Source organism: Mesocricetus auratus, unplaced genomic scaffold (assembly GCF_017639785.1).
Source record: "Mesocricetus auratus isolate SY011 unplaced genomic scaffold, BCM_Maur_2.0 Super-Scaffold_100006, whole genome shotgun sequence".
NCBI lineage: Eukaryota > Metazoa > Chordata > Mammalia > Rodentia > Cricetidae > Mesocricetus > Mesocricetus auratus.
The window spans coordinates 45,988,789-46,003,248 of record NW_024429190.1 but is presented as its reverse complement, the minus strand read 5'-3'; the positions used below and the strand labels follow the sequence as shown (position 1 = coordinate 46,003,248).

The 14,460-nt window shown below is 43.3% G+C and overlaps 1 protein-coding gene and 1 long non-coding RNA gene across 2 annotated transcripts in view; one reads left to right on the top strand and one right to left on the bottom strand.

The window, feature by feature from the left end:
* Positions 1–410, bottom strand: part of Slc30a9 (solute carrier family 30 member 9) — a 55,032-nt gene extending 54,622 nt beyond the window's left edge. Inside the window, exon 1 of the mRNA XM_005074357.4 lies at positions 162–410. Within this exon, the coding sequence (XP_005074414.1) occupies positions 162–264 (103 nt within the window). The 5' untranslated portion in view covers positions 265–410. The remainder of the gene's footprint in view (positions 1–161) is intronic.
* A 66-nt stretch (positions 411–476) lies between these two features.
* LOC121140831 lies at positions 477–1,134 on the top strand. Its single transcript, XR_005877760.1, has 2 exons — positions 477–722; positions 954–1,134. It is a non-coding gene; the product is annotated as an uncharacterized LOC121140831 (long non-coding RNA).
* Positions 1,135–14,460: the final 13,326 nt, after the last annotated feature.

Sequence of the window (14,460 nt, the reverse complement as noted above, 5' to 3'; positions counted from 1 at the left end):
GGTGTCCCCACGTCCGCTGGCCCCCGCGGGGGCTCTGCAGCCGATGCTCGCGGGGACACCCGTGGGGGGGTGGGAGGCGTGCGAGACCGGCAGGCTCTGGACTGGGGAAGGGCAAGCTGGTCAACTGCCGAGGCCAGGAGCGGCCTCCGCCGGTCACTCACCCTGGCTGCAGCCGCGGGCCACTGCCCGGCCGCCACCGAGCCTGCACAGCGTCGCCCAGCTGCACCTGTGCGCCGCGACGGCGGCGGCCAAGCCCGGAAACATCCTAGCGGGGCAGAGGCCCCCACTCGGACACCGCCTCCTGCCTCCGAGTCGCCGGCCGCGCCAACTGACTCCATAGACCGGACCCCAGCGGACACGACTGTGTGCGCCGCCGGAGGCGGCCTCGGCGACCCGGAAGTCGTGACGGTGTGACGCGACGGCGGAAGTGACGGAATACGCCGAGCTGGGGGGGGCGGGGCGGGGCGAAGCGGCCAGCGGCGGAGACCCAGTCCTCTACAGTGTGCTTTCCGCCCTGGGATCGGGGTCTGGAAGTCCGTGTCGCGTTGTTTGAGGGATTAAACAGTCTCCCGAAACGCTGTCCGACTCCGCGGGGTGGGACGTGGGAGGAGAAGGCAGGGTGTGAGCTTCTGTCCCCGGTGCCCTTGGAACCCTCCGCAGCGCGCTGTCCAACACCGCGGTCGCCTTGCTGCTCATCACTCAACCTCAGATCCTCGACCGTGGTATAACAAAATTAGAGGCGTCTGTGAAATTCAATTTATTACATGTTCGTGATACTGCGTGTACACGAACATGGAGCAATTTTGAAACAACCTGGTCCCAGAGAGAAAGATGCCTGAACACTATTCGCCTGTTGCAACTATTCCCATATCAGGGTCGTTCGGGTCTTGGCTTAAGCATGAGAGAGACCTTTATTATTCTCTAAATCGTTGTCCTGTTTGCTTTTCTTCAAGCTACCACTACTGAAACCGGACGTGATGGTGTCCGCCTTTAATTCCAGCACCCGAGAGACAGAGGCAAGTGATCTCTGTGAATTTGGAGCCAGGGTTTCTTAGTGTAAACTGGAACATGCTTTGTAGACCAGGCTGGTGCTGACAACTGCTATGTCAGAGAGATAAAAGTGGACGTGGAAAATGATGACGAGTGTCTTTCATGAGTCTCATGCAGCATAATTCCTGCGGGGCTTTTCCATCGACGTTCCAGCATTTGTCAGACACTGTTAGGATCGAGCTGGCTGTCCTTGGTTTCATCCTGTTTAGTTCTGGCACAGTGATGATTTTGGTCATGCATGAGGCAAACCTGACTGGCTATCTGGAAAATGGACTTAGATGATTCATTACAAAATAATGGGAATGGTTCCACACTGAAGCTAAGAGTGCACACTTAGGTTTGAGCACAGACACATCTGCTGGAATGTGTTCTTTTCCCCTTCAGGATTACTGGGGAAGAGCCTTACCCACCTGAACATTTTTTAATGTTTACACATAAAGGGACTATCAGGCCACAAGCAAGGACATTGGTCTCCACTATACACAGTCAGTGAGAAAGTAGATTTGTAGACACATTTTGCATGTATGGGAGAATTTCCTGCATATGCAAAACTGTTCATATTGTTTCAAACGTTGTTAACCCCCACCTCCATTCTTCAGAGATGTTGAGACATTTGTGTCCATTCAGCATGAATGTGGTACAACATGAAACCAGACTCAGGCCCTCTCTCACTCCAGATGTGTACCGAAAAGCATGATCTAAGAGAAAATACAAAAAGTGTGTTGTTCTGGGTGTGTTATAGGCATGTGTGTACTGTATGCAGAGGCTAGAGGTCAGTAGCAGGTGTCTTCATCTAGCTCTGCCTTTTCTTAAAATCATTGTGTGCACTGCATAGGTGAGCACGTCTGAGTACATAGGTGAACAGTGTGCCTTTGGAAGACAGATTACTTGTGCGAGTCACTTCTCTTTCGATCATGTGGGGTCCAGGGATTGAACTCAGGTCATTTCATTCGTCAGATGTGCCCTTCTCTGACGAACCATCTTGCCAGCCCCTCTGATGTATTTTTAAATTGTATTGGGTGTGCATGCACATGTGTGTTCATGATGGGGGGGAGCATGTGCCATCTCACACATGGGGAGGTGAGAGGCCAACTTTGCGGAGTCTGTTTTCTCCTACCTTTATGTGGGACCTGGGTGTCAAACTCAGGTCATCAGCTGCACTGGCTGGTTTTGGGTATCAACTTAACACAAGCTAGAGTCTTCATAGAGGAAGGAGTCCCAGAGAGGAAGGGAATGCCTCCATGAGAATCAGCTGTAAGGCATTTTCTCACTTAGTGATCAATGGGGGAGGGCCCAGTCCATTGTGGGTGGTGCCATCCCTGGGCTGCTGGTCCTGGGTTCTATAAGAAAGTATATTGAGCAAGCCAGGGGAAGCAAACCAGTTAGCAGCTCCCCTCCATGGCCTCAGCATCAGCTCCTGCTTCTGGGATCCTGCCTTGTTTGCGTTCCTGTCCTAACTTCCTTCAGTGATGAACAGCAATGCTGAAGTGTAAGCCAAATAAACTCTTTCTTCCCCAACTTGCTCTTTGGTCATGATGTTTCATTGCAGCAAAAGAAGCCCTAAGATACAAGCCTTATGTAGCAAGCAGTTTTACCCGTTGCGCCATCTCCAGAGCCAAGAGTGAGCTATTCTTACGCATTTTGACTACCAACACTGATGAGGTTTCGTGTGGGGGATTTCACTGACGTTCTGTTTCATAGATAGGATCTCAATATAGCATTTGCAAAGAAATGGAACACAGAGCTCTTCTGACCAGATTGATAGGGGAGCTTTAAAAAACAAACACAAAAACCAAAAAGAAACTAAATTTGAGGTTGTTTTAAATGAGGACTAAAATCAAATACCTGGAATGAAAATCTTAATGACTAAGGGGACTGACAGCTAAAGGAGCTAAAGTTTGAAAAAAGAGCAAGTGTAGGAAACAGGAGGCATCTTGCTTGTGCCTCCCAAGAGTCTCAGTCAAGCAGCTTTTTCTCCCCGATACACTGTGAACATCTTTAGCCTGGGATTTCCCCTCATCTTCTTATTCTGTGTGTTCTCTGTATATTATAGCATGGGGCATCGGGTATGCACAGTGAAGAAAGGAATGGAAATTAAAAACTACATACTTTTAATTCTCCTTTGATGTCTAGCCCTTCACTGAGAAGGATGAAGATGAAATTCCTATGGAATTGCTCCAACTTGTACCCTAGACAGTGACCTTTCAATGTCCTTCCTCATTTTCTGGCCAACTTCCCTTCTCAATATAAGCAATACTCCTGGGACCCATCGTGCTCCCCACCCTCCTTTACTCTTTTTCCCTCTCCCCTTTCTTTCGTTCATTAGGGCTGGCTTGAACATGCAGGAAGTCCTGACCCCGGTTTTCTGTTTGCTGGGATGATTTCAACAACATAAACACATTGCTTACTGTTTGTTTTACTTTTTCCTAACTCCTCAAACATTCCTTTTCTTGTCTTTGGGAAACTTTTTGGAAATACTCATCTAACATGAATTTATAACCTGTTGGTTTCCAAAAAATAGTTGAAATTATGTCAATTTTAGCATTAATCTTAGCCATGGCTTGTCTACTTCTGTTCATAAGGAGTTCTAGAGAAACAGAAGTGAGAAGAAAATCCTTTCCTACTCTGATATCTGGTCTGTTTTTACCTCTGGAAAATGAAGCCTCGGCTGTGCCCGAGAAACAGTGAACAATCCTGACCCCCAAGTCTGTCTCCATTCCAAAAAGGAACAAATTCACTGAAGCATCACACTGAATATTCCTCTGCACACCAGAAGAAAGCTTTAAGGGACCACAAGCCTTCCCAAAGAAAAGAGGCACAGGAAAGAAGCTAGTACACAGAAACAAAAGGAAATTTTTACATCAGGAGCTAAATGCTCTTTTGAAAAGTTACAAATATGAAGTATCAATGAATTATTACTAAGCCCACGTGTCTTTGACAAGTGAATTGCAGTCAGAGGTCAGAGTACAACTTTTTTAAATTTTTATTTTTTAAAGATTGATTTATTTATCACGATACAGTATTCTGCCTGCATGTATCCCTGCATGTCAGAAGAGGGCACCAGATCTCATTACAGATAGTTGTGAGCCACCATGTGGTCGCTGGAAATTGAACTCAGGACCTCTGGAAGAGCAGCCAGTGCTCTTAACCACTGAGCCTTCTCTCCAGCCCACAAAAAGAATTACTAACTTGAACCAGAGTGTCGACTACATGCTGCTTTGGCAACTTTTGCACCCTTGCTTGTTCTGAGTGTGGACTCACTCTTACTCCTTTTCCATGAAAATAAGAGGTGTCCCCAGGCCCCAGTAGTTAACTTACCTCTACCCTAGCCAAGAAATACCAGTCCCTAATGGAAGCTATACTTCAGTTAGTATGCACACCCTTATTCCCTTTCCATGAAAAAAAAAAATCCAGTTGTTAACTTACCTGCTCCCTAGCCAAGAAATCCAGGTCCACAATACAGGCTGTATGTCCAGTTAAGGGGTGTGTGTGTGTGTGTGTGTGTGTGTGTGTGTGTGTGTGTGTGTGTGTGTGTGTGTGTGTGTGTGTGTGTGTGTGTGTGTGCGCGCCACCATGCCAGTTTATAGGGATACAGGCACATTGAAATTAAAACGCAACTGAAACCAGTTCCTACTTGACCTCAGACCCATGACCATGGCCAGATCACACGCCCTTCCAATGCTGTGAGGCTTTCAACATCTTCCTAAGGCAGGCAGAAAAATGTAACACTAAGATACATTCTTGGCTTATCACAGATGCATTGAGCTTCAAGCATCCCGTAGACTACTTCTGCATCCTACTTATGAATTCATTGGGAATAATTTGGAAAGAGAGATGTCTTGTAATCATTTGCTGATTTTAAAGATGTTACTTCTCCGAAGAGCTCTTCCAGATAGACACATGTGAAGTTTGGCTAAGTAACCACACTTCTAGTGTCTACCTCCTGCATAAATATCTGGATTGGCAGAAGTCTTTGTACTTGAATGGGGCAAATTTTGAGTAGGTTCAAAGTTTAGTTTCTCTTTGAGTTATTGCTGGAGATGAAACTTAGGGTCTTACAAATGTTTAACCCAAGCTCTGCCACTTGGCTACATGCCCAGTCCCGAGTTTCATTTTCCATTAGTGTCATCTTAATTTATGAGGGTCACAGAGATTAAGCAACACAGATTCATCAAGTACTCTCTTGAGGCAGTTCTTTACAAATTCCAGGAGTCCCAGTCTTTCTACAGGTAACTCAGAAACAGTGTGAATACAGCCCTTTGTAAAAAACCTTTACCATATGTGAATACTTTTCACATATATCAAATCAAGCAACCTTCATTTTTTTTTACTAGTCACATTTAACAAATGAGGAAATTTAGGTCCACAAAAACAATGAGAATGTCCAAATACTAGAATCATGATTTCTGACATTTTTGAGACAGTGTTTCACATGTTTCAGGATAGCCCAAGATTGTCTTGAATTCCAGATCTACCTGACTACCATGCTTAGCTTCTTACATGAATCCTTGTTCTGTGGGTATAACTCCCTTATACTTTAACATTTGGGTTGCTAAATCAGGTCTACACTGTGATTGGCAATATTTTGGTATCTGGAGGTTGGTACTAGGATATCAAACCCAGGGCTTTGTTTATGCTAAGCCAGTGCAATATCATTGAGCTGTTGTTATCCGCCAGCCCTAACATTTGCATACCTTTGTATTAAACCTGTACTCTTCTGCTCAACTCAATGTTTCCACTTCTGAGCATATGTGCTTCCATTTGCGGAGGCCAGAGGGTATCAGAAATCCTCCTCTTCATGCTTTTTTGCTGAACCTGAACAGGGTCTCATAGTATTTTTTTCAGCTAGGTTCCTGCCTCCACTTTCTGAAAGCAGGGTTAGGGGCACTGGAGACTTTACTTGCCTTTTTAAGTGGATGCCAGGAGTCCAAACTCAGGTCTTGGCACTTGCATAAAAAGTAGCCTCTCCCAGAGTCATCTCTTAAACCTCCTTCGCGCTTCCTGTCACTATGTCTGGGAGTTGATAATTGTGTTGGGACTCTTAATCAACATTCAATAGCAACAAAAGATTTTCCAACTCTATTCCTTGACTTGCTAGTTTATGTTAATCACAAATTTTGTTCTGCTGTTGTCATTGAGACAGGATCTCACTATACGCCAAGCTGACTACAAATTCGCTGTGAGGTCCCTGCCTCTGTCTCCCAAATGCCACGATGATAAACAACTACTACCAAATCTGGAAAGAATTATTTCAATATTAAATCCTGTATTTAGTGCCTGAGCTCCAAATTCTCCCCTTGTCAACATTCTCTTCATCTGCAGGACCTCCTCCTAGGGTTTTTGGTGAAACTGGATCTGAAAATCCCTCCCTGGTCCAGCAAGATGGCATGCTAATCCTGGCAAAGTTTGATTCCTGGGATTCACACAGTGGAAACAGAGAACCAGTTCTGCAAGATGCCATCTTACCTCCACAGGTACACCATAAAAACAAATCTCCCATTCAAATCACTTTCCCAAGGGGGCAGAGCTGTTGAGGGCAATAGAGCGAGAGGCCAGGCCCTACTTTTATATAGCAGCAGTTTCCTTTCCCTTCAATATGTTCTTCTGTCTTAGTTAAGGTTTCTGTTGCTGTGATAAAACACCATGACCAAATGCAACTCAGGAAGGACAGGCTTTATTTAAGTTTACAACTCCCAAGTCACACAGGAAGGAACCTGGAGACAAAGGAGAGGCACTGCTTGCTGCCTTGCTCCTCATGGCTTGCCCAGCCTGCTTTCACTGATAACCCAGGACATCTGCCTAGGGGACAGCACCACCCACAGTGGGCTGGAGCCCTCACATAAAATATCAAGAAAATGTCTTGCCTACAGTCAATCTGATGAAGGCATTTTTCTTTCTCTTCCTTTGGTTTTTCGAGACAGACTTCCGTGTCCATCCTCTAACTCAGTCTGTGAACCAGATTGGGCTGGAACTCAAAGAGAACCACCTGCCTCTGTCTCCACAGTGCTGGGATTAAAGGTGCATACCACTGCGCCCACCTAGTTCAAAGGTTTTCTTAATTGAGGCTCCTCTTCCCAGCAATCTAAGTTTATATTAAATTGACACGCACAAAAGAGCCAGCACAGCTGACCCATCAACTTGGCACACAAACAAATTACCTGTCAACTGTAATCTTTCTTTTTCATTTGTTCCCAAGCTGTCATGTTGATATTAGTATCCCAATATAAAACATACCTTTACAAAACCGTCTTTAAAAAATTCAAACACTTTTAAAAGTTCAGTCTCTTTAAGTGCCTATCAAACCAAGAATAAATTACAATTACTCCAAGGGGGTAAATCAAGGTTACATTCAAATAAAAGCAAAATCAAGGTCCCCCAGCATGAAAGCTCAGCTTCATACATCTGGGACACTTTTGTCTCTTGGGCTCAGGCCTGCTCCACGTCAGTTACTGCTGTCCTTGGTGGTTGTCCCACGTGCTGGCACCTCTGAAAGGCTAGAGTCTCTTGCTGTAACTGGGCTTCACCTTCACCAGCAGCCTCTTCTGGTTTCTCTTCACGGACTCCGACCTTATCACAGGGTGCCAAGCCTCAACTTCTCTCTGACCTCTTCAATCCTGAGTATTCTACTGCACTGAGGCTGTACCTTCACCAATGGCCTCGCATGGAGCCAAGCCCCAGCCTCAGCTGCTCTCCATGACCCTTCCATGCCTTCAAAACCATACCACCTGATAGACTCTTACATTACCAAGTTCAGCTGTCAGTACAAGGAATAAACAGCCTTGCCCTATCCAGACCACAGCTTATGTGCTGACCCCGAGGAAATACAGTTTATTGTTAATCAGTCTATTTGTCAGCCCTAGCTGACAGAACCAGTTTCCCAATTAAAAATATTGGATGTATCGATACTTTAAGAGTTTTTTTTTTTTAAGATTTTATTTAGTATGTAGAATGTTCTACCTGCATGCCAGAAGAGGGCACCAGATCTCATTACAGATGGTTGTGAGCCACCATGTGGTTGCTGGGAATTTTACTCAGGACCTCTGGAAGAGCAGCCAGTGCTCTTAACCACTGAACCACCTCTCCAACCTGACTTTAAGGGATTCTTCTTCTCACTGGAACTTCACAGGCCTGGCCTCCATTGTCTGCACTGCTCTCAGCATAATCTTCTGTTCCCTGCTGGGGAACAATCTTTGTACACTGTGAATAGGCACTGCTTTCACATACTGCTCTCATTGTTAACAAAAAACTGATTGGTCAATAGCTGGTAAGGAAGCAATTGGGCGAGACAGCCTGAGAGTGAGGGAATGCTGGGAAGAGGAAGGGTGGAGCCTAGAGTGGTCAGCCAAATGCAGAGGGAGCAGGAGATGAATGAGCCATGCTAATAAAGGCACTGCCATGTGGCAATGCATAATAGAAATACGGGTTAATTTAAGCATAAGAGTTACCTAGTAACAAGACTGAGCTATTGGCTGAGCATTTACAGTTCATATTCAACCTCCAAGTCAATTATTTGGGAAGCAGCCACTGGGTATTTGGGAACAGGGCAGGAGAGAAACCTTTGCCTATGATTCCCACAATAGCTCATTAAGCTCTGAGCGCTCAATGGCTTTTCCAGCCTGTAGCTGCTAAGTTCTTCCAACAGTCCTCTATGACCAGGTCTGTCAAAGCAGTACCCCACGCCCAGCACCCATTTCTGTCTTAACTGGGGTTTCTATTGCTCTGATAAAATATTATTACCAAGAAAAAACCTTGAGGAAAAAAAGGTTGATTAACCTCTGATGGGAGATACCATTCTGTAAATCTGTCTCTTATTGGTTGTTGGCCAATAGGGAAGTAAGATAGGTGGGACTAGGAGTCCAGGAGGACTCTGGGAAGGAGAAACACAGGGAGTTACCATGTAGCTACCATAGGGGTAAGAAGTCCGAACCCTTTTCTCCGGTAAGAGAAATACTTAGATTAACAATTATGGGGTAAATACTTAAGTCAGAGCTAGCAAGTAAGAAACAAGCAAGGCCAACAGCTTCATAATTAATAGTGTCTTGTGTGTTATTTGGAGGCTATAACATAGCAGAGCCCAGGCGACTTGTGGGGAAAAACCAAAGCGGCTGGCAAGGAAAAGGCTTCTCTCTACAGACCTCAGCTTACAACTCAGGCCATACTCCATCACTGAGGGGACCCAAGGCAAGAAAGCAGAGGCAAGACTGAAGAGGCCATGTACTGCACTGTACCTCATGGCTTGCTCTACTGACTTCCATTTATAATACAGGATTACCTGCCCAAGGTTGGCACCACCCAGTGGGCTGGGTCACTCCCACATCAATTATTTATTAAGAAAATGCCCCACAAGCGTTTTCCTAGAGTAAGTTAGGTTTATGCTGACATAAAAAACAGCCAGAGTAACATTGTCATAAAGTCAGAAGCCTTATTTCTATCAACCATCCTAAATTATCTATTTGAATTACTTAGACATTTTATACTGATCTTAAAAAGATGCTCTTTTAAGGAGGAGAGAGGAGGACATGAGGGTACAGGGAGATTGAGTCAGGGGAGGAATAAAGGAGAGCAAGACAAGATACCATATTAGAGGGGGAACTATTATAGGCTTAAAGAGAAATATGGCACCAGAGAAATGTCCAGACATCTACAAGGAATGACCCCAACTAACAAGTCTAAGCAATAGTGGAGAGGCTACCTTAAATGCCCTTCCCCGATAATGAGATTGATGACTACCTTATATGCCATTTTAGAGCCTTCATCCAGTGGCTGAAGGAAGCAGAAGCAGACACCCACAGCTAAACACTGAACTGAACTCCTCGAATCCAGTTGCAGAGAGGGAGGAGTGATGAGCAAAGGGGTCAAGACCAGGCTGGAGAAACCCACAGAAACAGCTGACCTGAACAAGGAGGAGCTCATGGACCCTAGACTGGTAACTGGGAAACCAGAATAAGACCGACCCAGGCTCCCTGTACATGGGTGTCAGTTAGGAGACCAGGACAATCTATGGGGTCTCTGGTAGTGGATCAGTACTTATCCCTAGTATACGAATGGACTTTGGGAGCCTATTCTACATAGAGGATCCACTCTCTCAGCCTAGTCGCATGGGGGAGGGCCTAGGCCCTGCTCCAAATGATATGAGAGACTTTGAAGATCCCCCATGGTAGGCCTCACCCTCCCTGGGGAACAGAAAGGGAGTGGGATAGGGGGCTGGTGGGGGGTAGGGGAGGAGGGGAAGGAGAAGGAACTGGAATTGACATGCAAAACAAGCTTGTTTCTAATTTAAATTTTAAAAAAGGAAAAAAAATGCTCTTTTAAAGATATACAAAAAAATTTTCACCAAGAAATAATATAACGTGAAATTATTTAAATTAGGAAAGAGGAAAGTATATGGAGATAACAGGTCACATGAGAAAGCTTTGAGTTCTGTTGACATTTGGTCAACATTCAGTATGTTTAAAATTTGCTCTAAGATTAACTTCTGTGAGTATATGGAAGATGAATGCCATGTGCACTCACATGGAGGCCAGACACATATATATCATGTGTCCTGGTCTCTCTATTCCTTCCCACCTTATTTCAAGATAGGGTCACTCAGTGAAGATGGAACAGGCTGGTGGCTGACAAGATCGGAGGGGTTTCTTTATCTCCATCCCTCATAGTGCCAGGGATACCTGCAAATGTGCAACCACACCCAGCTTTGCACACAGATTCTGGGAATTTGAACTGATATTCCCATGCTTGCAGAACAAGTGCTCTTATCCACTGAGCCATCTCCCCAGCCCTAAGATAAAACCTATTAAAAAAGGATTCATACTGACACATCACCTCTTCTCAAGGATCTTCCCCATTCAACCAGGGAATGAGCTGATCTTGTCTCCCAAAGTCCAGAATTATAGAACTTTGTTGTAGCAGCACATGTCTTTAATCCAAGTATCCAGGAGGCAGACCCAGGCAGATCTCTAAGAGTCTGAGCAGCCAGCCTGGTCTACATAGTAAGTTCCAAGACAGCCAGGGCTATGTAGAGAGGGCTTCCCTCCAAAAACAAAGAGTTCAGAATTGAGGTATAATAAACTGCAAAGATCTTTTTAAAAAATTATATTATGAGCCAACAACCATAAAAATCTTTAAGAAGGGCTGGAGAGTTAGCACAATGGTTAAGAGTACTGGCTGCTCTTCCAAAGGACCTAATAAGTTTTTTAGTTCCCAGTACCATATCCCACATAGCAGCTCACAACTGTCTGTATGTAACTCCAGTTCCAGGGGATCTGATGCCTTCTTCTGACCTCTACAGGTACCAGGTACCAACATGGTACATATACATACCTGAAGGCAGGCAAAACGGTCATACACATAAGATAATAAATACATTAAAAAATCTTTAGGAAATAATTTTTTCTTAACTTTCATGTAATGCCAAAGATCAAATTCAGGGTCTTCTCGTGCTCACTAGATAGAGAAGGGAATGCTTTATGGCCAAGCTATCTCCAGAGCCCCAAACACTCTATTTCCTGGGTTATCAAACATTTCCCTGCTTATATAGGTAATGCTAGTTGTCTTTGGTCTTTTCTGTAATTTTGTGGTGTCCTATTACCCACAATTCCCTCAGAGTTAAGAGCTTGAGTTGGACCAATGAACTAAAACTCCCCAATCCCACATATGGGTAACTAATTAATCCACTATTTTCTACTTATCAGAATTGCCCTCATATAAATCTGATTTCTATGATGTGTTTTAGGCTGCACTACTGAATTGGACAAGGATTTATATAACTGGTTTCTATGGTGCATTACTTAGTAAGTTCCTACTGTTCAACTGACAGAAATAGCTACCAATTCTAGATACCTAGAAGGGAAATGTACTTCTGTTATCTGGTGTTGACTGATGACTTCAGATGCCATGCATACTGTGAGTCATTTTAAGGCTATAAATAATTCATCCACTAGACTATCCATTTCATGAAACAAAAATGTACAGAAGCAAGCAACTGAGATACCCAACGTCATCCTTCAAGTCTCACCTCGTAATGCAGTCTTCCCATTTCACATCCGTCTTCCACATTACAGTACCTCTATTATTTCTAATGGGATGGGGACAACAGAAGCCTCTGGCTCACCTTTCTCTAACAATAGACAATTAGGCACAAAGGAAAGTTGAATTCTAACTATAAATGTACTTGTGCAACATAGCATTTCTAAACCTGCTTAAATCCAGGAAGACTTTTATTATACAATTCGACTTTACATCAGTAAAATGTTAGGTTATAACATTATAGATGAAGGAAGAACAATTTAATTTGCATTGAAATAAATATTAGACATATGAATCACACACAGTGAAAAGGGTCACAACAATTATAGGTGGAGACAAGACTTTGCTCAATCATCAAAGAAAGCCCTTGATACTTCCAATTTCACACCATCAAATTTATCATTCTTGCTGATTTAAGCAGAACACAAAACAAATATGGATCCTAGGGCTTACTTTCATAGGTACCAGCATGGATAATTCACTACAGTGATCCAATTTGAAATCAGCAGAGACGAGTAAATTGCTGCATAAAAGAAAGAGCGAATGAGGCCCCTTTTCCTTAGTGTCAGCAGGCTGTGATTATTATGTTTATTACATTTTCTTGAAAGGACTTCACATTTTCTCAGTTATGCAGGAGAACTATATTTCCCCTCTGAGCCCTACATTAGCATTATGTGCTTTTGGTCTTGAATACAGGAGAATGATGAATTTTTCAATCTATTTTATAAATCCAGCCTGGACAGTATTGGCTTGAAGAGTATATATAGCCTATACAATATATTAAAAATGGATTCAAGAGAAGTTTAGTAAGAAATGCTGACATACTGTATATACAATTTTCTTAGTTCAATATATCCCATTTTATCAAGTACCAGAAGTGATGCATTTATAAATCAAGCAGTTTCCATGATACTTTCTAATCTTTGCAATCCTTGTATATTTGTTCCAATATATTCATATCATAAATGTTACCTGTTCAAGATTTTGCTCTTTTGGTTTCAACTTATAGATACATGTAGACAAAAACAAACGTCAAAAGGAATTGTTCTTAAAGTTACAAAAGAGAATAGTAAAAGCTTGGAATGAAATATCAAGAATGACAAAGGTTAGTTTCAAAAATGCCAAGCCTATTTTTTAAACGTAGCTTTAGAAAGCTAGAAAAGATGGGAAGCAGAGGCAGGCGGATCCCTGAGTTTGAGGCCAGCCTGGTCTACAGAGTGAGTTCCAGGACAGTCAGAGCTACACAGAGAAACACTGTTGAGTCTTGGGGCTGGGATGGGGAACAGGGAGGAGGAAGGGAGAGACGAAGGAAGGAAGCAACAAGCTAGGAAAGAAAAAAAAAACTGAAATGATTCTTGGGCCCTTATTCCCCCTACAACAGCCAATTGTTAAGACTCTAGCAAACACAGCTACCAATCATCTTTTCCCTATTGTCTTCTACAGAAAAGAATCCACTTCAGATACAAACAATACTGCATTTTGTCATGTCACCACCATCTCAAATTCAGCATGGGTTAGTTACAGCGCATGCACAGCACAAAAAGGGAGACTACAGAGAGAATCCTTCGCCCGAGAATAGGTCCATTCTGGGTAAGTCACTTAAGAGTCACCTCAGGTCACAAAACTCTCACTCATTAACGAATTACAGGAATACCTTCCAAACTCCCAGGAGCTCCTTTGATATCCTTGACACCAGGTCTAAGAATGGCTTTGCAGTCAAAACTACATTAAAGAACTGTAAAGAAACAACTCCAGACTTTTCAAAGGTATCACATTGCTCTAGTATACTGTCTGTCAATCTCACAACACACCGCCTGTGTGGAATTCCCCTGATCTTAGGGAATTCCAAGTGGTGCTAAGAAAAACTTGTCATCTTTACAAACTACACTTGATTTTTCAAACTCATGTAGCACTCCTGATATAATATCCAAACTGTCGGTGCTTTAATATTACTGGGAAAGTCTCAATTATAAGCTAAACAGATTCTATCTAGTGTACCTACAAATGATGAAAAAAATTAAAATTCCATCTCTCTATATGAGGAAAGATGAAAAAAGTAACTATCATTTCTCTACATTTGATAAAGGGAAATAATAACCTTATAATTTATGTAATCAGGTGACTTAGGCTGAGAATGGAAAGATGACACAGTAACATGATGCCACTCCCAATTGTGTCCCATTTACTAGCTCATATTGACAGAGCACTTCTTTTGAATGTTTTATATAATAAAGCATTAATTCTAAGATGGGAATATAGCTCAGTGGTAGAACAAGAGGCCCAGCTGTCAATCCCCAGTACCATTTTCCAGCATACATAGTAAGTACTTACTAAATATCTGTTTAATGTTGAATTAAGGGGCCACAGAATTAAGATACTTGGTGT